We start from the raw sequence: 27,230 nt of genomic DNA, 5'->3' as shown, positions 1-27,230 counted from the left end.
TGTTTTAGCCATTCCTAGTCTTCTTCTGATGTCATCTGAACAACAATTCTTCACATTAATAATGAATCTCAAGTACTTTAACTTGCTGACTTCAATTCTTTTTTCATGAAGGTACAGATTTCTCGGAGCTCCCTGTCCGTATTTCCTTTGAGAACCATAATCTTTGTCTTGTAGGATTGAGTTGAAGTCCTCTGTTCTTACAGATCTTATTAACTTTGTAAAGAATTTGTCCTACTTCTTCCTTGTCATTACAAAGGAGTACTGTCTCATCAGCATACCTCAATTAATCCAACACCTGTTCTTACTGTGGCTTCCTGCTCATTGTAAAAGTTATCTATTGACTTGATAATGTGTCGAGGAAAGCCCATTAATTTCATTAATTCCCACAATTTAATATGCTGAACACATTCAAGGAGTAGTCTATGCACCACATTACCATACTGAGTCTAAATTCTTTATACTTTTTCAATGATTTGTCTAAGGCAAAGTATCTGATCTCCGGTATCCTTGCCTTTCATAAAACATGCTTGTTCATCAAGCATCTCTGCCTCAACTCTGGCTTCATATCCTATTTAGAATGATCTTCAATAAAATCTTGTTTGCATAAGAGATTAAACTAACAGTTCTAAATTTCATGCAATCCTTTGTATTTCCCTTCTTGTGCTATAGTAAGAAAACTGACTTCTTCCAGTCTACAGGCCATGATTTGGGTGGAATGATTTATTAACAAAGTGGCTATGTGTGTGCAGAGTCAGTTAATGAGTGAATAGTTAGACAGGCTACCTGTGATGTGCACTCAGACTTCACATTTAAAAAATTAACTTTTGTTTAGGTATTATTTCTGAGAAAATTCCCACGTTACTCCTCTAAGTAAATATTATTTACTTAAAGGAGTAAAGGAGTCCACACCCTTGAACAGAAATATATTCCACAAATTGACAAGGCCATGATAATAGACATACAGGAAAACAAAACAATGCTTAGAATATTGGAAATGATAGCCATAAAATGTGACAAAAACTCAAACGTCCACCGGCCCTACATAATTTCCAAGAGCTGGAAGCTCCATAACATAAAAATTAGGTCACGACTAATTAACTTAACCAATAAAATACAACACAGATATGCCAAAGACAGAAACACCAAGCCAGCATGACATAACATAACCTCCACTTCCCCCACAAGCTCCTAAGATGACGCAACGTTAAAATGGCTCACATGCCGTTTTCCCACCCCTGATCTTATCACCTAATATCCTTCTCCTTCCCCAAAAATTTCTGTTCACCCAAAGTATTCTCTGCCCACCTTTAATAATTAAAAAATATATATAAAAAAAAAAAAACAGGTTATTCAAAACGTTCGCATACCTCTTGCCTCATCAATAATTCTCCCACATCTCTCAACCCCCCCCCCATTCCATTCAGTCATACTTGCTTCCTGCAATAATGAATGTATATCGCCTTATGTCAGGATGCCACTGAAAAAGAAGACAGTCAGCAACATCCCACAAAGGTATGTCTGGTTTTTCTTCCAATATATTCTTCATATATCTGTCCACATAAAATATCAGTAATGCCCTACAATTTGAGTAAAAAGCCAATGACAAATAAAAAAAGGGGTACTCCTAAACAAAAATAGGCTAAATAGCCATAAAATTAATATTAACTTTTGTTTTAAAAAGTAGTCTATTTTACATATTCTTCAATAAGACATGTAATATGTCTTCTTCTTCTCTCTTCCATCATCTATGTGGATGATGATGAGGCCGAATGAACTCTTTCCACTTCTGTCTGTCCCGGGAGAGTCCGAACAATTCTGTCCAGTTTGGTGTCTCTTGTTGTGATTTGGTTTTCAAGTCCTCTTTTATTTTGTCTATCCATCTAATTCTGGGCCGTCCTTTGGATCTTTTACCTTCCATCGTTGTATTCAGGGCTTTAGATGGTAGTCTTTCTATTCCCATTCTGGTCACATGGCCAAACCATCGCAGTCCTCTTTCTTGGATTTGTCTATTATTGTTATTGCTTGTTTTAGTCATTTCCTTATGTCTTCGTTTCTTAATCGATGCAGCAGAGATACTCAAAGTAATCTTCTTAGCCAACCCATTTCAGTAACTAATAATTTTTTCTCTTCAGCCTTTTTGAGATTCCAGCATTCACTTCCATAGAGGAGTATTGGGAGGACCATTGTTTCATAGATTCTTACTTTTGCTACTTGTACATGTAATATGTAACTAATCTAAATAAAAAGCTGAAAGAATAACAATACTTATTAATCCTTCTCCTGACCCATTAAGTTACCCATTGGCTACAATAATTAGTCTACATCAACTTCACTGAAATTACGTCCACAAAAAAACTATAAGCTGTACAAATATACCGTAAGGCCCTTGATTTACACTGACGCCACCAAAATATCATATAGCACTACTGGGTGGACGAAGCCATTTCGGTGTCAAAGAATACTGTTATATTCAGCAGTGGCTCTTTACTTAATAGTGAATTTATTTTAAAAGATGGTCTGTGAATTTGAATTCTGTATTGTGTTTGTAATATCTGGGCTACATTACTGAGGTTTATTCTCTACTTCAACACTGTGTGCCTTTATAATAAATTTACTTGTTAAAATAAAAAAATAAACCTGGAACTATGTCTGGTCACATAAAGGCAGAAGTGCAACTTCTGGTGAAAATGTTGCTGAAATATCATGAAAATCTATAACATCAGAAGAAATGATGGAAGCCAGAAGAGTAGTGGGTGAGTAATTCCATTCTACTGTTTTGGGGGAGCTACATATTGTCTCTTCCACTGTAACAACAATTATGAAATGTGCTGATTAAAAAAAAACAATCGAAACATCATGAAACTAAACCGTTACAAGTCACACATATTCACATGGTCCTGTGATTGGAAAAATGGAACAGATACTCTCACTATGCATTGATGAGTTAAATGAAAGAAATATTCCTCTCCAAACAGTGTTATTTGTAGTAAAGCAAAAAGTTGACTATATAAAACAAAAGAAAGGCAGTGAAAAATATTTTATAGTAAGCAGAGGACGGCAGGCTAATTTCAAGCAGCAAACTTAATAGAATGGTGGGACTGCCAGTACTGATGAAGTGCTCAGGATGCAGCAAGAGTGCAGAATAAGGTGAATATCCCTCCCCCATCCATGATCATGTTTTCACTGTGGATGAGACAGCCTTTACGGAAAGCCAATGCCTACAAATTTCATCTCATATGAAGAGAAACATGCTTTTGGATTTAAACCAGCCAAGGACTGTTTAACTCTTCTTCTTCTCAGACAAAATGCTTCGGAAACTGTAAAACTGAAGCCATTAGTCATTTATCACTCCAAAACACTGAGGGTGATGAACAGGCTCAAAGCAAATTTACTATTTGGACTTCAAACAGAAAATTTTGGGTGACTCAAGATATCTTGAAAGAATGGTGCACAGATAATTTTTGTCCAGCAGTACACAGCCACTATGATGAAAAAAATTATCCAAGGAGGGTGCTGCTCTTTCTGTCGGACAATGTCCAGAACATCCACCAGATACTGGAGAGATAAAAATGGCTGTCGATGTAAACATTGACTTTCTAATACCACACCTCCTTTTTACTATTGATGGTCTAGGGTGTTATTGCAAATTTTAAGTCTACTTCCTTTGGCAGAAACTTAGGAGGGTGTTACTTACAAGCAATGGTGCCGCATGCCCATTTCAGTTGGGCATGCTATTGTAGCTTATGTAACTCGTGCTACTAAACTCGTGTAAGTCTGACCGTTTTTAAGATTTATGATTGCATTTTTATCAACATATGAAAGTTTTAAGAGTGTATAGCACATCAGTGCTCATCTTAATTGGTCTCATGCAATTAATTGTAGGAGAATTTTGAATACTTTAATTCAGCAATTAATTGTAACCAAATTTGCATAGAGTATACTGTATTTAAGAAAACAATGATGAAGGAAAATGCTATATTTAGTTGGTATATTTGAATTACTCAAAGATGTAAAATTTGAAAGAGGAGAATGAGGTTTATCTCTTTTGATAACAATATTGTTTCCCCATTGTAAATACGTGGAAAAAAGATAAATTTATCAAAAATCAAATGTTGAAAACTTGCTTACCACATCAGTTCACACTTTGCAAACGCAAAACAGATGACACTCAGAAAACAAAACAAAAAAAAAAAACTCATGACCAATGACAACATTCAGTTGGATTAGTTTACACAATAACCAATCACAGCCTCTAGGTGCTATTGTCTCAGAACTCACCTTCTCAGCAGTTCAAAACTACTAGAATGCTAAGAATTTGACCCTGTGCACCATCTGTACATCTTTTCAAAGGGCTCAAAGGTGTATGTATGGTTACACATCAAAATTGTCCTCTTCATGAAGCATTAGTATATTGTATTTACTTTTAGGAATGTTTCCAGACATGAAGTCTGGAAACAATTAGGGGAGTCTTTAATGGGAATAAATGCAAAAAGATAATATCGATGATATTGCTATTTGGTGGATGAGTACCACACATCCAGAATATTCACCCCTGCTTACAAGAAATGAACAACTGCAACATGTCTGTCTGTTAAAGAATATTAGAGGTCCTTTAATATCCTAAAGGGCATCAATGCTGTTTGGACAAAGATCACAGCAACATTTAGGAATGAAGCATGCTAAAAAGCATGACCTGATTGTGTACATGATTTCAGGGTATGAGATGGGAAGCACCACAGATTTCATATGAAATTTTTGTAATTGCTCAGGAATGGACTGACAATGTTGAGCCGATAATGAGATTGAGTCATTTTCAGCCTTTTGCAATTGTGGAACTGGAAGATTTAGCTACATCGTTAACTCCAGAAAATGAGTAACAGCTTGCTCTATAATCAATAAATGTGGCTTGCAGTACTGGCTGGATTGATAGGTATACACCTAAACCTCTTTTTATGCGAATTCAGAGTTACGCGAATTGGGATATCAAAAATAATTTTTTTTACGTGATTTTTATTCACTTTTACACGACCAACCTAAAGCCTAAGTTAAGAAAAAATCCATAATTCAAGAAAATTCTGAGAATTTTGTAGAATTGCATTCTCGTTTCAATTAAGAAAATTCTAAATTCTTACGAATTTCATTTATGGGAATTCCACGAATTACACACCTGACTGCGCATAAAAAAGCAGTTCTTTGCAGTTTGAATTTGATGTTTGAGTAGACAACACAGTTACCGCATTTTTTGCATTTGTATTTTTTTAAGTGAAATCAAAATAAAAATTGCGTTATAAAATTAATAATTTTGCCAAGAAATAATAAATGCTAAGCTATACGTAATTTTCAAACTTTCGTTTCATTAACCGAAGATTTTAATCCAGCCCTCACATGATGTTGCTGATAACCAAAACAAAACAAAAAAAAAAAAAAAAAAGGAAAGCCGTTTCCTTGGATATAAAAATTCAAATGTTAGATCGTCTTCAAACTGGGGAAGGTGCAACGGCTGGTAAGCATTTTGGAGTCCGTGAATCAACTGTCAGATCTATAAAAAAAAATGAAGAGGCTATTAGAAAAGTGGTATGTTCTGGTACAAAATCAAGTGCGAAATTATCATCATACACAAGAGATGTTGTTCTAGAAAAGGCCAAAAAAGCTTTAGTGATGTGGATAGAAGATAATGTACAAAAAAGAATGCCAGTTGATGGAAATTCCATCAAGCAATCAGCATTAAGATTTTATGAACAGATTAAAAAACTGCAGCCAGATACTTTATCTCAATCGAGGAAAAAATATGAATTTCATGCAAGCAATGGTTGGCTGGCAAGGTTTATTAAAAGACATGCTCTTCGTAATATAAAAATTAAAAGTGAAACGGTTTCTGCTGATGAAACAGCTGCTAAAGCATTTCCACAAAAACTTGCCAGAATAATTGAAGATGGAGGTTACACTAGTGAACAAGTTTGGAATATGGATGAAACCGGCATTTTCTGGAAAAAATGCCAAACAGAACTTACGTATCAAAAATGCAAAAAACTCTTGGTGGGTTCAGAGCAGCAAAGGAATTTTTGCTGCTTTGAATCCATCATAACACTCCTATTTTGTTTGAATGCTTTAGGAGATCGGATGTTAAAACCACTACTCATAAATCGATCATTAAGACCACGGCCAATGAAAAGCGTAGATTTTCAAAAATTGCCAGTTCATTGGATGGCCAACAAAAAAGCTTGGGTGACCATTGATATTTTCACTGAGTGGTTCCACAAACATTTTGTGCCAGAAGTTAGACGTTATTTGAATGACAAGGGTCTCGAATTTAAAGTGCTTTTGATTTTTGATAATGCACCTAGTCATCCTGCCATAGAACACCCAAATGTGCAATTTTTTTTCTTGCACCCAATACCACATCATTGCTACAACCTCTAGATCAGGGTATAATTGCAACTTATAAAACATATTATGTCAGACGAACATTTCAGTACATTTTGAACAAGCTAAATGATGATGAAACACTGTCAGTTATGGATGTGTGGAAAAAATTTTCAATATGGACTTTTTTGATCAGGGCCGATTATCGTTATCTGAATTGAGACCAGAAACTATGAATGCATGTTGGAAAGCTATTTGGCCCACATGTGTTAAAGAGAATGCTCCTGTTCCCTTTAATCATACTGCAGAATTCCCCAATATAATAAGTTCGGCATGGGAAATTGGTGGAGAAGGATTTAATGATCTTACGTCAGCAGATATCGAAGAATTGTTAATTAATAAACCTTTTAGCGAAGACGAAATAGTGGAGATTGTTTCTGAGACTCCTGAAAGAGAAGAAGTTAATGATAATGATCAAGATAATCCTACTTTTACTGCTGATATTATTAAAGAAGGTCTTAAACTGGCCAGTAATTTAGGCAATTATTTTGCCCGACATGATCCAAATGAAGAACGTGCTGGGAAGTTTTCACGTGAGCTTAAGTTGTTGATGTCTTCATACAGAGAATTATATCGCGACTATCTAAAGCATGAACACAGCGATTAATAACTGAGTTCATGCCTAAAACTACTGAAACAATCAGTGGTACTTTTGTTCAAGACATGACAAGAAGAATTCCACAGTTGAGGCAGTAGTCGATGAGGATAATACCATTATTACAGTCTCATGAAAACGACAGTTTTCGCGTTTATTTTCAGAAACTGATAACGAATAACATAATTTTTTATAGAATCCTTAGCAAACAACTGAAATGAATATTTTTTTTTTTTAAGTTATTAAAATTCATTATATGTATGTGTGTTCTCCATGAAATGTAAATAAAAATCTTATGATCCTAACGAATTTATTTTTGATGTTTGTTTTTTTTATGCGAATTCTATTTATGCGTAATTTTTAGGAACGTATCTATCGCGTAAAAAGAGGTTTAGGTGTATATAAAAGCTAGGGAATATAAATTCTGACTGGAAATAAAGTTGTTTCTATTAGAAAGAGTCAATGCAGTGTCGAAAACTTACTACCATGTTTTGCAGAAAGGAGATGTCAAGAAATGCAAAAAATCTTTCTTTCTTATTTAAAAAGAAATAAAAAATAAAAAAAATCAGAAGAGCCACCAAATGATTCAAAGAACCAGGATTTTGTCAGTAATGCCAATGACTATTTACTACGTATTATGCCAGCACATATTATTATATAAATGTGATTTTATTATATATAATTTGATGTTTAAGATATGGTCACCTAGTTTTCACTGATTGGGAAACATTGGAGAGGATTCAGATGAGTGACTAATACAATATCAGGATTTGGAAATGTTGGTTATGGAGAGAAAGGTTGAAAAAAAAAAAATGTAGATTGCAGAGTTTGATGGACAGGAGTAAAAAGGTGATATGATTAAGTTTAAGTTAATGAGGAGATTTTAACAGATTAACCAGAGAGGATTATAACAAAAGTAGAAGGCAAGAGGGAGATAACCAGAGGCCATCCCTGGAAGTTATATTAAAGTGTGATGAAGAGGGGGGGGGGAGGCATAGAATTTTTCATGGAGAATTGTGGGTGAATGGAATGCATTACCAGAATATGTTTTTAATGCAAGGAGTATTAAAAATTTTAATATTTAGTATGATAAATATGCTGTCAATTGAATGAACCTCCCACAATGAATCTGCTGACTCCAGAGAAGGTGTAATAATAATAATATTAAACCCTTTCTATTATTGTATTAAAGTGTCTATTCTCTACTTTGAATGCACCTCATTGAAATACATTATAAATTTTGATTTCATTTATGCAATCCAATTCAATATATATACTGGCATCACGAGGAACCTAACCATAGTGTAAATCAAGAATGCAGTGTATTAGTGTACAGTTAGATGGGTTAGGGATTAGTTTTTCAGGGACCTTCTTCAATGTTGGATTTGCGCTGAGCAACAAAATTTATTTACATATAAAGATATTCACATGCAAATATAGAAGTATATTACCCACTCCACAAGCTACAATGACAAGCTTGAACTACTGCTCACTTCATTAAATGAAGAAACTGTAGTTCAGATTAATTATAATCAGAACTCAAAAAATTCACAAACATGAAAATCGACATACACTGAAATACTTACCATCCACTTTCATTTACAGTTAGTGTCATAACCATTTTCATAACTTCAATTTCAGCATATGCTTGTCCAGGAAAAACATGTGATCCATCTTCTATAAGAAACTGAATAAGCTTTCCAGTAGATGGTGATCTAAAGATTTAGCAGAATAATTTGAAATTATTTAAAACACTTGGTATTATTTGCTTTAAATCTGAAAAAAAAAAAAAAAAAAAAAAAAAAAAAAAAAAAAAAAAAAAAAAACATTTAATAAGTGGAATGAAATTTTATAAATGGATTTGTAAATTCATTTATAAATGAACTACAAATCCATTTATAAATCTGTGAAATCTAATTTCAGGTGGATCTAATTATTTAATAACAATGCATTACAGCAAAGCATACTGGAAATGAAGTTGCCTCTGTATAATTAACATGCGAGGATAAAATGTGCTGCATACTAATAGATTATAGGTTTATGCACTTCAAATTACCGGCCTGGTTGGCAAGTGGTTAGTGTATCCACTCTCCAGTCAAAAGGCTGCTGGTTCAAATCCCGCCATGGGCATGGATGTTTGTGATTGTCTGTGAAAATACTACTAGTGGTGGTGGTGGTGGTAAATGGCGTTGGTGTAGATGCGGTTAGTCGTAGTTGGTGGATTGAGTGGTGAAGATAGAGAATTGTAGAGTAGGTGCCCTCCCTCAATGAGTCTTTGGACTCCCTGGAGGTGTCATTATAATAATAAATTTTAACAGTATTTATGGCTAGAATAGGTACAGTGATCGCAATTATCTGGCTTTCAAATAACCAACCCTTGAACGAGTTACTGTCATCTATCTCCACGGACAGCACCATGTAAATAAACCTTTAGTTGTGCGACCATTCAATTATCTGACCAGCAAGTTGCTTTTCCTACTATGGTTGATGATTGATAGTTTATTGTAGTTACTTCAAGCAGCTTTATCTTATATTATTAATACTAAACATTACAATGGGGTTGAAAATAGTATGAGACTGAAAATAATATGGAGGATGAACCAATAAATGTACATCAAAATGTAAAATGGTAAGAATAAAACATACAAAACAAAATACAAACTTTTTAACCGCATAACAGCTATAACCATATATTATTATTATTACTATTATTATTGTTATGCAACACCTCCAGGGAGTCCAAAGACTCATCGAGGGAGGGTACCTACTCTACAACTCTCAGTCACCGCCATTACAACTACAATCCACCAACTACAACGAACCGCAACTACCATCATAATCTACACCAATGGCATCTACTGCCCACCACCACTAGTATTTTCACAGACAATCACAAACATCCATGGCAGGATTCAAACCCACAGTGTTTTGGCTGGAGAGCAGACACACCAACCACTTGACCAACCAAGCCAGCAAAAATTTTTTAATAATATTTATTATTATTATTACTTAACATCTCCAGGGAGTCCAAAGGCTCATCGAGGAGGTCACCAACTCTACAACTCTCCGTCTCCACCACTCATTTCACCAACTGCAACTATCTTCATCATCTACACCAATGCCATCTACTGTCGACCACCACCACCACCACTAATATTTTCATAGACAATCACAAACATCAATGCACATGGTGGGATTCAAACCCGCAGCCTTCTGACTGAAGAACGGATATGCTAACTACTTGGCCAACCAGGCTGGCAAAAAAATTTAAAGCCTCCAGGGAATCCAAAGCCACTGAGGGAGGGAACCTACTGAACAACTCTGTCTTCACCACTTAAACCACCAACTATAACGAACTGCAACTACCATCATCATCATCTGTACCAATGCTATCTACCGCTCATCATCAACACTAGTAATTTCAAACATCCATGGCTGGATTCGAACCCACAGCCTTTTGGCTGGAGAGCAGATACGCTAATCACTCAGCCAACCAGGCTGGCAAAAAATTATTATTACGTGACACCTCCAGGGAGTCCAAAGACTCATTGGGGGGAGGACTAACAACTACAACTAACCGCAACTACATCAACGCCATCTACTGCCTGCCACCACTAGTATTTCAAAAAAATCACATATATCCACGCCTACAGCGGGATTGGAACCTGCGGCCTTTTGGCTGGAGAGCAGATATGCTAACCACTTGGCCAACCAGGCCGGCAAAAATATTTACTGACAATAGTGACACACACACACACACACACACACACACACACACACACACACACACACACTCACTCTCTCTCTCTCTCTCTCTCTCTCTCTCTCTTTCCATTGTACCAACGACAATGTTCCCAAAATCATGGATATCATCCACAGTCTTATACATTATCACAACTTAAAAAAAGAAATGAAATTATCTCTTACAGATATCCTTTCAATAATTAATGTAATAATCTCAGCTTTTTTTTTTTTTTTTTTTTGATATAATGAAAGTATTCATGAACCTATGTTATGCATGCCAAATTGCTACAGTGAGTATTTAATCTAGTTTAAGAGTCTTGTAAACATGTGATGGATTTATTTGGAAGCATCATCCCACATAAAGAGCAGAAATGAACATCAATAATTTTAATAAAAGTTTACTATTTTTTTTTTTACATATAAATATTTACAGTAATAAAATTACTATATTCTTGTGAATATGTGTGTATAATAATGTTACAATGGCACAAGTTCCATTAAAAATTTGTCTAATTATCCTTCAAGGGGAAGAAATGACCAAAAAGACTGGTAAACTTGGCAGAGTAAGCTATGAGCAAGGATTTCCTTTAAACCAATGCTCATAGCATTTACATCACCACTAGTCATGCACTCATGTGCAATCAACTATGAGCCACCAAACGTGACAATATCTTCTATCTTAAACAGTGATCTTTTTTCCTTGCTTTTAGATTTATCAAGGCAGTTTCCTCAATATTTCTATGATAAAAACAGACTTATTCTCAACTACAAAATTGACTCACTTACCCAGAAACAAAAACCAACAAAAAAGGTAAACCTGGCAATTAACAGGCTAGTCAACATATCTGGCCATTCCCTCACTCCTGCAGAAACTCCAGTTCATACAAAAGGATATGATTTGCTAGAATGTTTAAAAGAATTCTATATCTGGATTTCAAACATAACAATGAGAAGAATCTAACCACCCTCTCAAGTGATAATGATAATAAACTCTGACTTGAAGTCATTACGGAATACTAAGGCAAGTGATGTGAAGTCATACCACCTCTAGCACGAGTTGCCCCAGTCCTGAAAATACTTCAGGTGCAAACTTTGTTTGCTTACACTTGGATAAAGGAGTAAACCAAGTATAAAATTTCTTGGTATCTTTAATTTATAGTATAACTAAGTGAAAAAACTTCTATCAAAAGTAATACTCCATCATTATGTTTGTCCTTCCTATCCTGCCAAAAAATGTCATACCCTGCTACTTCTATTCCTGTCTGTATATCATCTTCCATCAACCATCATGCCACATTAATCCGAATAATCTTTGGACAGACTGAGGTAATTGGTGCCACCAATTCATTCCCTTTATTCTGGATATTCCTGGCTTTCATATAAAGAAATATTAACACAACGCCAGTGTTTCTATACCTAACATTATTCCCAATAATGCTAGGTTGTCTAGAATGCAAAATCCAGACTCTACTTGGTTTTGATTACATCATGTTTCTTCTTCTGACAAGTGGCTATTAACACAAGTAACCATCTTTGCTATCATTCACCTTGATACCTCTTGTTTTCCTGCTCCAACACTCTCATTTGCCCACAATGCCTACATTCTTTCTCATTCAAATACAGGCAGTTCCTTCTTCTTTCAAATGTCCCCCAGGCATATGCATGATCCAAGCATCTCTTTGGACACATTCTGGCTATCACACCAGTTATTACTGACACTCTTCTAAGTAGAGCATTATCATACCTGGGTAACACACTATCTTTCCTCTCTCACTCTTCTCCCATACAGCATCAAGCAATAATCTCATCTCTTGCCATGCCAATTCACACTGCCTCTTCAGTTTATCCATTATCACAATCATCTTATCCTCTCCTTCCTCTCACTTAATCACCATATCACCATCTATCATTCCTCCAGGCAAGAACTCCTCTGGCATTTTATTTTGCACTCCATGGATCATCGAATCTCCATGCATCACACTGTTCCTTCCTTGCTCACCTGAATCCCTCATTCTCTCTCTCCTGTTTTCCTCTGACACTTTGTCTCCTTGTTATTCCACTTACCTGCCTCCATGTCATCTCTCTCTATCCCTAGCCCCTGTACTGGCCTGCCTTCCTCTCATTCCCTTTGTTCCCTTGATTCTCCTATTTCTCCCCTTCTATAATTCCCACTATTTTTTCATTCCTACTCTCATTCACTCATCCATTACTTCCAGTCTCCTAATTGCTGATTTCATGCTTCTGACTCATTCCTCATATCTCTCCAAGCAACTTACTCTCGCTTGACATTCACTCATTCAATCAACAGTATCTTCCATATCTACTAAACTCTAATTTTATATCCCTATTTGCATGATGCTCATCTTCCTCACACTCGCTCAGCATTCACTTATTTCTGGCATAACACTGTCGAAGTCTATTATGCTAATTTCCATATCATGGTTCTCTTCCCATTTCCTGTATTTTAAGCATACACACACTCCCCCAGTCTCTTACTGGACATATTTCTAATTGCTGAGATGTGAACACATGGCAAGCACCACATATCACAAAATCTTGCCATATACTTATGGTGACCATATTTTTTTGGAGAAAACAAAAGACAAATCAGAAATTTTCATTTATTTGTTTTTTCACTAAAACTAAAAAGCTTTATAACTTTTATTATAAAATATAAGCATATACATAGCATTTTAAACAATCATATTATTACTTTAAAAAATTTAATTTTGATACTTTTCACAAGAATGAACTCTTTTTAATAAATCAGGTTTGTGTTTTAAAAATTCATAAAACTGTATACAGTTCAAGTCAAAGTTGCATTGGGTATAAATGCATGCTTTCAATGTTTCGATTTTTAATTGTTTTTTTTCGCTGGCCCACATATTGTTCACTAATGAAAATACTCGTTCAGCAGGGGCTTAATTAGATCCAGGGAGACATGAGCAAAATTCAACGATTTTTAAAATGTCTTTAAGAAATATGTGTTTATCATTGTAATATTTAAAATTTTCAACCAATCTACGTTGGCAGGACTTGTCATTTTGTCGCCATTTTGAACAATCTTCGATCTTTTCACTGGTGACACAACTTTTAATATATGAAACTTCATCAAATAGCTCGCCATCATTTATATTTAAGTTGCAGTGACTGGAAATGAACTAAACGCTTTCTTCGATCTTTGTCCACAGTGGGATTTCTCTTAGTAGGACTCATTCAAATACTTCCATTTCCATGCAAGAGCTGTCCCAGTTATTTAAATAATCAATGCAGGTTTGGTAAAATTTATGAATTGCATCTTTAACACGTTCGCTGCCACGCTACTTTGGCATGGTCTGTTCCCCTACGCCGAGCTGTTTTACTTCTTCAAGGTCAGTACGATAATCTCGTTACCGGAGGTAAACGACCTACGAGTATACTCGTAGTTGGCTTGTACAGAGCATATACGTTCTATGAGAATACACAGTTTTGAAGCTAGCCCCACAAGCCAAGCATTTTCACTTCTTCAAGGTCACTACAATAATCTCGTTCCCGGCGGTAAGCGTCCTACGAGTATACTCGTAGCTGGCTTGTGAAGCAGGATTACCCACTACGAGTATACTCGTAGTTGGCAGCGAACGTGTTAAATATGTTGGCATCAATATTCAGTTTACTATTTCAATTCACAAAATAAAGGACAAATTTTTTTTTTTTTTTTAGAAAAAAAAAAAAATCTAATGGACAAAGCAGTGAAATAAAGGACTGTTCTCTTAAATAAAGGATGTATGGTTACAGTACATATACTGTAAAATGTAGTCCTTAAGTGGTGGCAGGTTGGGCGATAATGTACTCACAAACTGAATTGCAACAGCCACGATTATTCAAACAACACACAAAGAACGACGACAAAATATATTAAAATATCAGTTAAAGTACATGATAAACATAAACTATCCATGGACAATATGTTCTATCTAGATTAGACTACTTGTAAATTTAAAGCAAACACTCTAGTAAATTATATCAAAAACATCTTTCTTTGCTGCTGCTCTGTTAACATGTTCTATCATTGCCGTTTGGAAGAATTATTATTTTTATCGACATGATTTTGTACAGAAACTTTTACATATAGAATAGCTTTATGTTTTTCTGTATTGTCTCAGGGTATCTGCTGACTTACTTATTAAGAATTCTGGTTTGCTTAATATTACCCTCATTTGCCAAATATGTATACAATTTCTCACCAATTTCTCTGCAAACTACAGAAGAAATACAAACTGATGTAGAGTGTGATACCAACATTGGACCACCAACCTTATCCACCTTTCCTGTAGTTCTACTTTTTCTGAACAGCCAAGTCAATGGAGCTGCTGGTTTCTCAGCAGCTCCCCCCCAAGAAACAAAGTCTATCATACCACTCCTTAAACTCATTGACCGCTCTCACCACTCCATCAGGCAATGCATTCCATGGTTCAACCACCCTCTATGCAAAGAAACCACTCCTCACCCTCTTGCTCACAGATTCCTTTCGTAACTTCCAGGGATGGCCTCTTGTTATCACTCCTTTCCGCTGTTCAACCAAGCAAAAGAACTCCCCAGTGTCAACCCTGTAACTACCTCAACAGTTTAAAAGTTTCAATCATATTACCTCTCCTCCTTCTATCCACCAAACTCTGCAGTCCACATTCCCTCAGCCGATCCTCATAACTATCATTGTATAATCCTGAAACCATCTTTGTTATCCACCTTTGTACCCTTTCCACAGTTAATTTATCCCCTTCAAATCCTGGGGACCAAATCTGAGAACAATAGTCAAAGTGTGGTCTGATCAGGGTCTTATACAATGGAATGATAACTGTTTTAATTTCTGCAGGTCAGCATCCTTCTCATTATTGCAGCAATCCTCTGTGTTACCTTCACCACCTTTGCAATATGTCCCCTAAATTTTAGGTTTCTATCAATCATCAACCCCAGATCTCTTGTCTCCCCTACTTCCTCCAGTATAACTCCTCCCATAGAGTATGCAGTGTCCCATCAATGTTTCCCAAACCTCAAGACCTTACATTTTGCTGCATTAAACCGACACCCCCATTCATTTGCCCATCTATTTAGCTTATTCAAATCCTCTTGCAGGGCTGCAGCATCTGTACTATTACTAATACTCCTTCCCAGCTTCGCACATCGCAAACAACTGAATATCCCCTTGCAATCCACTGACAATGTCATTGATATAAAGGTTAAACAATATAGGTCCCAGTACTGAGCCCTGTGGGACCCCACTTGTAACCCTCTGCTTCCTTGAAATTGCTCCACCATACACAACTCTCTGATACCTATCCAACAGCCAATCCTGAATCCAGTTGACCAATCTGACATCCAGACCCATGAGCTGTAACTTGAATATCAGCTTATCATGTGGCACCCTGTCAAATGCCTTCGCTAAGTCTAAGAAAATGGCAGTATATGCCTTTCCCTCATCTAATGCTCTTGTAACTTTATCATAAAAGACTAGCATATTGCTAAAACAAGAGCACCTGATCACAAATTCATGTTGACTCTCACACATAACATTACCCTCATCTGCCCAATGCTGTATACAGTCCTTCACTACTTTCTCCAAGATCTTACAAACTACTGATGACACACAAACTGGCCTATAATTAGACACTTCCAGTCTGCTACCATCTTTATGCAATGGCACTATATTACCTTCCTTCCATTCCATAGGCACCCTTTCCTACAGCCAGACTTTCATTGAAAAGCCAAGGCAAAGGCACTGTCAGTTCCCTAACACATTCTCTCAAAACTCGTGGTGAAATACCATCCAGTCCCATATATTTCTAATGCTACCAAATATAAACTAGTGAATACCCATGTTTTCTTAATCGTTCTCTATGGTGCAGAATCATGGACACTGGATAAGAGAGAGACAAAGGGTCACTTGACTGTTTTGAAATGTGGTGCTGGAGAAGGATGTTGAATGTCTCATGGATGGATAAAAGAACCAATGTCAATATTCTCAATCAATTAAATATCAAAAAGGGATTGAATGACATAGTCAACAAGAAAATACTTCAATATTTTGGTCATACAACATGATGAGATGTGATAACATCGAGAATGAAATTATGCAAGGAAAAGACGGAGGTAAATGCAGGAAAGGAAGACCAAGAGCAAGATGGATAGATCAAATCCAAAAGATCTCATGACTTTCCTTGGAAGAAGTAAGTGCTATGTGAAGAGACAGAAGTAGATGGAAAAACATTGTTGCCAAGGTCAAAAGTCCTCAGGCATGATGAGATCGAAGAAGAAGTATATGTCATTAGCTCCTTCAGGTTTGTCCATGCAAGTATGCAGGTTGTGGTAGTGCTCAGCTTTTGCTGCCACTATTTCTCATTTAGCAATTATCTTGAGTTAGCAGTATTGAGTGAGGGTATCATCAGTTTGAGATCGTAGCCAGTTCCTGTGTGCATCTTTCATGGCCTTCACTATGTGCTGGACATTTTCATTCCGCCTCCAAACTTGCTTGTCTATGAATCGTCAGCCTGGTTTAGTTGCACATAGAATTTTCTTGGTGCTTGCCTGGATTTTCATGATAGTTTCATTCCATCTTTTTATGGCTGTGTGGCCAGTTTCTATTTTGACCGACAGCATCTATAAGTTGTTGCAAATGGTTAGCAAGTTTCCACCACTTAATTCGTTCAGATGTTACTAGTTGCCTGGTTAGTTGAAGTTGGAGATGGAAATCAAGCATCAGAAGTCGATATTGGGGAATGATGTTGCCAGATGGAATGACCTTGGATATTACTACCACTCTATATGCAAAAAAACATACTTCCTGCTCTTACCCCATCCCCACCCTGCCATCCTTGTTCCTTATTCTTATTCTAGCATAATTCTATAAAAATATGCATACGATTATCAACATCAACATTGCTCAATTTCCCATATACCTCTCCCTGCTCACTCACAGATACGCCCTCCCCCTCCTCCCTTTCCACTGGACTCAAACTCTGCATGATGTCACATTCATAAGGAAGCAATAACTTTATGAAATACTCATTTAATTTCAACTATATCCTCCAGAGTGGTTACCCTTTTACCATTATCACCAACCAATGTTGTTCTTTCACAATTATTTTTTTTTCTTCTGTTACATATTGAAAGAACTCCATAAGGGTTTTGGTTTGACTTCATTAGTTATCATAACCGCCGCTTATTCTGCACTTTTGCTACCCTTACCTTCCTTCCCTATTAATGAGTTAATTTTCATGTAACTCATTAATACCACTCATTATATGCTGCCGCCATAATGCCTTCATCCCAACAGACTAGTTGTTATTCTCACTGTTCATTTTCATTCATCCATTTGATAACCTACTTTCTGACCCTTGGAGTACAGCATCCAAGCAGAATCAATCTACTTCCCATCCATTACTTCATTCCATGATACAACTGCAAGTTGTCTCCTAGCCATTTTAATCCACATCCTTGTAGTTCCACATATATATTTTCCTCACAGAAGTCCTCATATTGACAACTACCAAAGTAATCCTTTCATCATCACTCTCAACACATTATTTATAATGACAACCTCTGATGAGATGATCAAATCCAAGACCCTCAAATCCTCGTGTGCCTTTTGTTACATACTGCCTAAGGTAGTTGTCCCTCAAAAAGAAGAAATTGATTTTCTTTACTTCCATAGCAAACTGAAGTAAAGAAAATGAATGTGCTATGCTATCTTCTCATCACAATCTACACCATCATAATTAAAATCATTGATAATGATACCCTTTTCTTCTTTGCTTGGCTAATATGCTAATGTGTACAATGACATCCATTTATACATATATCTGAGAAGCCAGGGCATCACGTGTCCATCAGGTTGGGTGTGCTGTCGTGGTTTATGCAACCCATGCTACAAAATTCACATCAGTTTGACTGTATAATTGCATTTTTATCGATATATGAAAGTTTTAAGAGTATATAGCACATTAGTGCTCATCTTAACTGGCCTAATGCAATTAATTGTACGAAAAGAATAGGAAGGATAGGATAGGAAGAGTATTAAGCATGTGGCCTAGATATGACTGTGGTGAGATGAAGCGGAGAGCAAGGATTGTGAATGGTACGTTGGCTGAAATGTGTGAGGAGAGGGGAGTAAAATTTGTTAATGTGTGGAAAGAGTTTAAAGGATGACGTGAACTGTATGGGAGTGATGGACTGCATTTGAGGGGTTATGGTGTAAAAAGACTGTTGCTGGAAGGTAGAGAAGTGAGTATAGAAAATGAATCAGATGAAGTGGGAAGTGATGTGGAAGAGCAGGAGAGTATGACAGGAGAGATTGAAGAGGTGGTTATGAATGAGGAAGTAAGTGGCATGAGTATGGAAAATGAGAGAATTGGTGTGCAAGATGAACAGGGAAATGGAGAGGCTCAGGAGTGGACAGGTGTACACAGCGTGAGAAAGGTGTATGCTACAAGAGGATGTGAGAGCATGTGTAGACAGGAAAGGAATGGGATGACCAGGGATCAAGAGGAAACAGTTGAAATTTAAGAGGGTTCAAAGTGAATAAGCAGAAAGGGAAATGGCCCCAGTCAAGCATGGAGAGATCACATCGAATGAGTGGTATCAGTGGAACTAGCTGTAGATCCAAGAATGAGTTGGTATGTTTATATACAAATGCTAGAAGTGTAAGAAACAAGGCAGATGAAATGGTTGCACTAATTGCATCTGTTCACCCAAAGATTGTCGGAATAAGTGAGACATGGTTAGATGAGGATGACATCCTGACAGGAATACAGATGGAAAGGTATGATGTGTTTCGTGAGGATAGAAGGGATAAAAAGGAAGGGGGAGCGCCATTGATGATAGAGAAAGAGTTATGTCTATACAAAGTAGAGAAGCAAGAGGGAAATAGTGCCAGTGGTTTTGAGGCAGTATGGCGTGAAATAGAGATGAATAGAATGAAATACTTGGTTGGATGTTGTTATAGACCAGTAAATGTGGATGGTAGTGACTATGAAATGTATAATCAAATTAGCCAAGTAAATAAGAAAAGAGTGATCATTATGGGCGATTTTAATTATGTTAATACATACTGGAATGATGAGATAGCAAATGGAAGTAAAGAAAATGAGTCTCTTGAATTATTGAGGGATAACTACCTCACAGACAGTATGTAACAGAGGGCACACGAGGATTGAGGGTCTCGAATTTGGTCATCTCATCAGAGGATGTAATTATAAAGGAAGTGTCAAATCACCCACCAATTAGTAAGTGAAGATGAGGTGATTACCTGGGTGGTTGCCAGCCGTGTGAGAACCTCTGTAAGAAAAGGGTATATGTGGAACTACAAAGGGGGGGGGGTGATTATGAAGAGCTCAGGAGACAGCTTGCAGATGTAGCATGGAATGAGGAGTTAGCTGGACATGAGATCAATGCAGCTTGGGGATTTTCAAAACCTATCTAATAGATAAAATGTCTAAATTAATTCCAAGGGTGAGAAGGTTAAATAAGGTAGATGTGAAATGGATGAATAAAGAGATTAAGCCTGCGATACAGAGAAAAGGGCATTGTGGAGGCAGCATAAGAGAAGTGGAAATAACCAATTCCATGAGGCCTACAAAGACCAGGCAAAGTGGGTAACTTGGTTGGTGAGGGTAGCTAAAGAGAGGTATGAACAGCAGTTAGCTAATGAAGCCAAAAAGAATCCTAAGGAGTTCTTTTGATATGTAGCCAGCAAAAGAAAGAATGATTATGGAAGGATGACATTGATTGGAGAAAATGGTATAAAGACAGCTGTTGCAGAAGATGTGGTGGAGATACTTAATGAGCAGTTCATAAAGGTCTTTCTGTCTTGTGAATGTGATTTCATGGAGAGATTGAGAGCAGTTGATGATGAGAAAGAGAGACTGACTGTCAGTGAGCAAGCGGAGTATGGGGAGTTGAGCAAAGTAGATGTAAATAAGGCTGTGGGACTTGATAATATATCAACACATATTCTGAAGGAATGTACCAAGGAGTTGACGCCGGCCTTGACATATTTTTTTAATACAAGTCTTGCACTTGATCAAGTTTCTAAGGAGTAGAAGAAGGGCAAGATTGTGCCACTTCATAAAGGAGGTGATAGAACTCAAGCATCAAACTATAGGCTTATTTATGTGTCAGGTGTTGTAGTTAAGTTGTTGAAGAAGCTTGTGAGAACTAGGATCCAGAATTGGGTTGACAACAATGGTATTATCTTTGATGGACAGCATGCATTTGCTAAAAGGAGGTCATGTTTTAGTAATCTACTTACTTATTACAATAAGGTAACTGCTTCTATGGACAGAGTAGAAGGATACACAGTAATATTCTTAGATTTTGCAAAGTATTTTGATAGATTACCACATGATAAGTTGATAGTCAAACTGGAGTGGATGGGGTTGGATATTAGATTGGTGCACTGGATTGGAGACTGGTTATGTGATAGATATCAACAAGTTGTGTATGGGGGAGCAATATCCAGAAAAAGGAAAGTTACTAGTGGTGTGCCTCAGGGGTCTGTTTCAGGGCCACTGCTGTTTAACTTGCATATTAATTATATTGGTGAAGATTTGGATTTACAAATTTGGATTTACAAATTTGGATTTACGATGATACTTCTGTAGTGAAAATAAAAAGAGGAGTTAGACAAGGTTGTATCCTTTCACCAAATCTATTTAATATCTATAGTGAGGCAGTGATGAAAAAGATTGAAAAACAAAAAATAAGAATTAGTATCAATGGTATAAAATACAACAATCTTAGATATACTGATGATAACATTCTAATAGCAGAAAACAGAAACAAATTAATCAAATTACTGCCGCTACTAATTGAAGAAGATAAAGAATTTGGATTAGATATAAATGCAAAAAAGACCAAATTTATGAAAATCTCAAAAGAAAGCAGATCCGAGCCAGAAATATTCATAAACAATATGAAAATTGAACATACAACAGAATACAAATATTTAGGCACCTACTTTACTGCAGATGGAAAGCAAGATAAAGAAATAAAAATAAGAAGAGCCATTGCTAAAGATGCATTCTGGAAAAATAAAGATCTGCTCAGAAGTTCTGTGAGTATCGAGACAAAGAAAAGAATAATAAGAACATTAGTGTGGCCAATTTTCACATATGGAAGTGAAACCTGGATATTCAAGAAAAGAGTAAGGCAACAGATAATGGCCTTTGAAATGTGTTGCTATAGGAGAGCTCTGAAAATCCCATGGACAGAACATGTGACAAACAGATGTCCTACAGAGAATGAGAACATAGAGATCTTTATTTGCGCCTTTTGTTTCCTGTAATGGTGGTGTTGACTACAACATGACTGACCCTCTATCACTACAGTCAACTTACAAAAATAATATTTTGGAAAATATCTTACACCAAGGGCAATCTACTCATCTCAGTTTAATGAAGCAATATATAATGAGGCAGTACTGAGACTTGAATCAATTGTTAAGTCAATAAGTGATAAAAGTGTTAATTAAAAAAAAAAAAGTGTTCCGATACCAAACAATCCTTTGCCTCTAGATGCAGATTTAATCTGGGAAACCTCATACAATTTCAATGAACTTTGGGATTTATTAAGTCAACACAAACAATCACTAACTTCAGATCAAGCTGAAGTTTTTCACAATGTTTTAACTTGTGAAAATCAATCAGGGAAACTGTTTTTCTTGAGTGCTCCAGGTGGTACTGGGAAAACATTTTTAATACATTTGTTATTAGCTAAGTTGAGAAGCCAAGGTAAAATCACACTGGCTGGGGCATCCTCAGGAATAGTAGCTACTCTATGGCAAGGTGGTCGAACTGCTTATCCTACTTTCAAAGTACCACTTATAAATGTGACTAATAATGCACCTATGTGCAATATATCAAAACAAAGTAATTTGTCAAAATTATTACAAAAGGTTTCTTTGATTGTTTAGGATGAATATACAATGTCCCATAACACATCTGTTGAAGCAGCTGACATGACGCTGAAGTATATCAGATCATACAATCGAAGAATGGGTGGAATAATTTTATTTGCCAGTGATTTTCTACAAATACTGCCCGTCATATCCCACAGAACCAGAGAATACGAAGTGAATGCCTGCCTTAAGAAATCATCACTATGTCGTGATATAGAGAGGTTTTCTCTCAAAAATTCACCCTACATAGAAACTAATGCATTCATTCTTCTCAAAACTGTCAAAAATTGGCAATGGTGAAGTATAGCAAAGAGATGGCAAAATTATATTAGCACAACAAAATATTAGCAAAATTGTCTGAACTTGCAGATGAATTGTTGTGCAGTGTCTACCCATCTTTGAGAACATAATAGAGAAGTCACCTTTTTGGTTCAGGGAGAAAGCTATCCTTGAACCTCAAAATGATACGGTGTCAATAATGAATGAGTTGGTTCTTAATAGGGATTAATGGATCTGTTAGTGCTTACAAATCAGTAGATACTCCTGTGGATGTAGATGATGCAGTTCATTTTTCAATGGAATTTTTAAATTCATTTCCTCCCACATGAATTGCTTGGTCATGAAATTAAATTGAAAATAGGTGTTCCTATTATGTTGCTCTGAAATCTGCAACCCCCCCTACCCCCAAATCTCTGCAATGAAACTAGGCATCAAGTAAAATCGTTGAAACCAAATATGATAGAAGCTGTGGTATTTACAGGTCCTGATAGCAGAGAAATTGTCTTCATTCTTCAGAAATCCCTCATTCCTTCAGACTATCTACTTGCATTCAAAAGGTTACAATTTCCAATAGAAGTTTGCTTTGCAATGATGATTAATAAAGCCCAAGGACAGACTTAGATATGCACATCTGGATTTAAGAGGTGAATGTTTTGGACATGGGCAGTTATGTGTAGTATGTTCTCCAGTTAGAAGCCTGAAAATTTACCTTTGTCGAGGATGATGATGATGATGAAACTTCTAATGTTGTTTACAAAGAAATGTTAAGATGCTCACAATTCAACACCATGATGAAAGTACCGGCACCAAATGCTCAAGTAAATACCCTGAAGTGAACCACTGGCAGTATACATTTACCTCGGGAAAACGGGAGAGCTCAGCTAGTACTTAAATAAACTTTTCTGCACTGGGAAGAAAGAATTTCATCATTTCAACCCCAACACTGAAAAGCAGTAATGGCATCACATGAACGTGGACTTGAACAGAAGTTATTCAATTGCATTTCTGAGCATGCACGGAAGGAAAAAGAACATTATTGGAGGTTCCTAAGTGTTCAGCTGTTCGGTGAATAGGAAAGAAACACAACAGAAGAAATTTATGGAGTTTCTGTGTATTCTGTGACTGTACAGAAATTAGAAGAAAAGTTAGAAATGGAGGACCAATGGAGGATATTCTTGTACAAAGAGATAGTATGAAGTTTACTGTAGTTATTATTATTATTATTATTGGATAATGAGACCTTCAGGGACTCATTGAGGAAGGCCACACACTACATACACCAGCTATCATACTTATTCTTGAATTCATTCACACTGCTTGCACTCACAAAATCCAATGGAAATCCATTCCAATCACTCACCACTCTCTGAGAGAAAAATCTAGCCCTCACCCCCTTCTTAGCAGCATTCATTCTCAGATTCCAAGGATGCCCTCATCTTCTTTCCCCACCCTCCATAAAATTTAAAAGTCCATCAACTGAAATCCTGTACGACCCTTTCAGAAGTTCGTAAGTCTCAATCATATCATACCTCTTTCTCCTGTTTGCTAGTGTCTGCAGTCTACAAATTCTCAATCTATCTTTATAACCAGTATTCCACAATCCTGATATCATTTTTAACAGCCTCTCCACTACATCAGAATCACAGCGGAGAAGACCAGACCTGCACATAATAGTCCAAGTGAGGTCTTATCAAGGCCTTGCATAGAGGCAAAATGACATCCTTACATGTGAATATTTGTTTCAGCACTTCAATTATCTTTTGAGTTGCATTTGCAATCTTTGCTAAGTGGCCCCCTAAACTCAACTTCCTACCTACTAACACTCCAAGATCCCTAGCCTGATCAATTTCTTCTAGCATTATTCTGCCAATATAATACAACATTGGATATCTAATCATGCCAAAGTGAATGACTTTACATTTACTTACATTGAACTGATATCTATTTTGCCATGCCCACAATTCCAGTCTATTCAAATCATTCTGCAAGTAGTACATATCAGCAGCATTCCTTTGCATCATCAGTAAATATATGTATGTCGCTTGTCAAATCCTTCTCAATATCATTAATGTACAGACTGAATAACAGTGGACCAAGCCACTGATCCTTGTGGTACACCACTGGTTTTTTTCTTTTTTTAAAATCTTGCAGACTAGTGCCCCCATATACTGCTCTTTGATATCTGTCAGTTATTAATCCATGTAGGATTTATTTCACTTAAAGTTGAAAGGAACTGCATTGATTTCCAGTTCGTACAGAAATGAGCTCAGTAAAATTTGTATCAATTAAAAAGTTTGTATCAAATAAATACAACCCACAGGATCTCATGGAAAAAAACCACCATGCTCCACCACAGCAAATTCAAAAGAGAGATTATTCTTAGAATCAGCAGCAGCTCTCAGAAATCAACCAAATCTTAACAAATATGGTTGCATTAACCTTCCTAAGATTTGGGAAACACTTATTACCAGATGTCCCACTCTACATTCCAGGCCACCTACACCCTAAGAGGGCGCTCCACCTAGATAGGACTTTAGTGTCACCTACGTGGTTGGGCTTAGTATTGTTTGTTATTTGTATTTATGTTACATTAGTTTTTTTGTAATCCCTGAAGATGTCTCATTGACAGATGAAATATAGGAAGAATTAAATTTTGTTTTAATCCTTTCTGAGTGCTGTATACAATCCATTAAGCCTCCAACATGATGTCCCCACAGCACTTAAGCCTCTACACACGTATCAAATAAAGTTTGTATCAATAATATCAACTATTAGAAAGTGATTTCTAACAGTTGATATTATTATTATTACACCCTCCATGGAGTCGACATACTCATCATGGGAGGTTCATTCAACTGACAACATATTTGTCATATAGAATCTCAAAGTCCTTACCACTCCTTGCATTAACAACACATTCTGGTAATGCATTCCATTCACTGACAATTCTCCATGTAAAAAATCTACTCCTCACACCCTTCTTCACCACACTTTTACATAACTGCCAGGAATGACTTCTGATTCTTCCCCTCTCACCTTCTCTTTTTATAATCCCCTCTGGATTAATCTCATAAAATCTTCCCACTAACTTAAACGTCTCCATCACCTCTCTTCCTCCTATCCACCAAACTCTGCAATTCACATTTCTTCAACCTCTCTCCATAGCCAGCATTCCAAACTCATGATACTGTCTTAGTCACTCATCTTTGGACCCTCTTTAGACCAATGTCTCCACATCACATTGAAAACCAAGTGACCAGATCTGAGCACAATATGGTTTTAATGATTTCTTCAGATGCTTTCACTACAAGGCAGAGTTGTTCTGAAGTCACAGTAGTGTTGACAAGGTTTTAAGAATAATGCTGAGACATTCATATAGAAAGTGAATTCATTCTAAAGTGATGGTATTGTTCATAAAAGATATAGCAGTTTATTCAATTAGTTTGCTGCTACTTTCATAGAACATTAAGTAATAGAAGTGCATTAGATAAAGCCAAGATATGTTTTCTTCTGTTATTATTAGATGCAAGAAGAAGTTGACTGTTATACTGCTGTCATATGGAGAGCAATTTTTATGTTAGTCTTTCTCCAATGTGAATTCGAGAAGGAATAAAAGTTTCTGAAGGAAGTTAGTTTCTTCAGAAATTTTGTCCATATAGGATGATAACTTTTTAAATTAAAAAAAAATAAATAAAATGTTTAACATATATGTCCCTATTAAACATCTAGAATGATAACTGTTGGCTTATATAATTAAAGGGAACTGTGTAGCTAGAATGTTTTTCATGTTGTTTGGAGTTGTAATGTGTAGAATACAGAATACATTAATAATAAATTTAGTTGAATCCTTTATCCAAGTGTAAGCAAACATAGTTTGTCCCTGAAGTATCTTCAGGACTGAGGCAACTCGTGGTAAAGATGGACTAGGCTCTCATCACTCCTCGTCTTAGTATCTCCCATAATGCAAAGCACATCTCCTTGTAGACACGTATAATGCTATGCATTAAGAGAAGGGCCACTACCTAGACCGGTTTTGACCTTTATTGAGGTCTTGTCAGTGGGAGCCAGACCCAGAAGTGGTGATACTAAGGCAGAAACAATGGAGAAGTCATATTTACCTATACGAGTTGCCAATAGGTGTACCACCTTATTATTAAATTACTCTGGATTTAGAGAAAGATGTTGGAAGTTTTTTTTCACTTGGTTAGACTATAATAAATTTAGTTTAATCCTTTATCCAAGTGTAAGCGAACATAGTTT

The 27,230-nt window shown here is 36.4% G+C and overlaps 1 protein-coding gene across 1 annotated transcript in view; it reads right to left on the bottom strand.

Annotated features, from left to right (window-relative positions):
* ACC (acetyl-CoA carboxylase) overlaps positions 1-27,230 on the bottom strand; it is a 1,393,224-nt gene that overhangs the window by 998,219 nt on the left and 367,775 nt on the right. The window contains exon 19 of the mRNA XM_090408519.1: positions 8,605-8,733. Within this exon, the coding sequence (XP_090264645.1) occupies positions 8,605-8,733 (129 nt within the window). The remainder of the gene's footprint in view (positions 1-8,604; positions 8,734-27,230) is intronic.

Source organism: Typopeltis vanoorti, chromosome 18 (assembly GCF_054136105.1).
Source record: "Typopeltis vanoorti isolate ZY-2024b chromosome 18, IOZ_Tvanoo_1.0, whole genome shotgun sequence".
Classification (NCBI taxonomy): Eukaryota; Metazoa; Arthropoda; class Arachnida; order Uropygi; family Thelyphonidae; genus Typopeltis; species Typopeltis vanoorti.
Note: the sequence above shows the minus strand (reverse complement) of the source record. Positions and strands in the feature narration are given on the sequence as shown.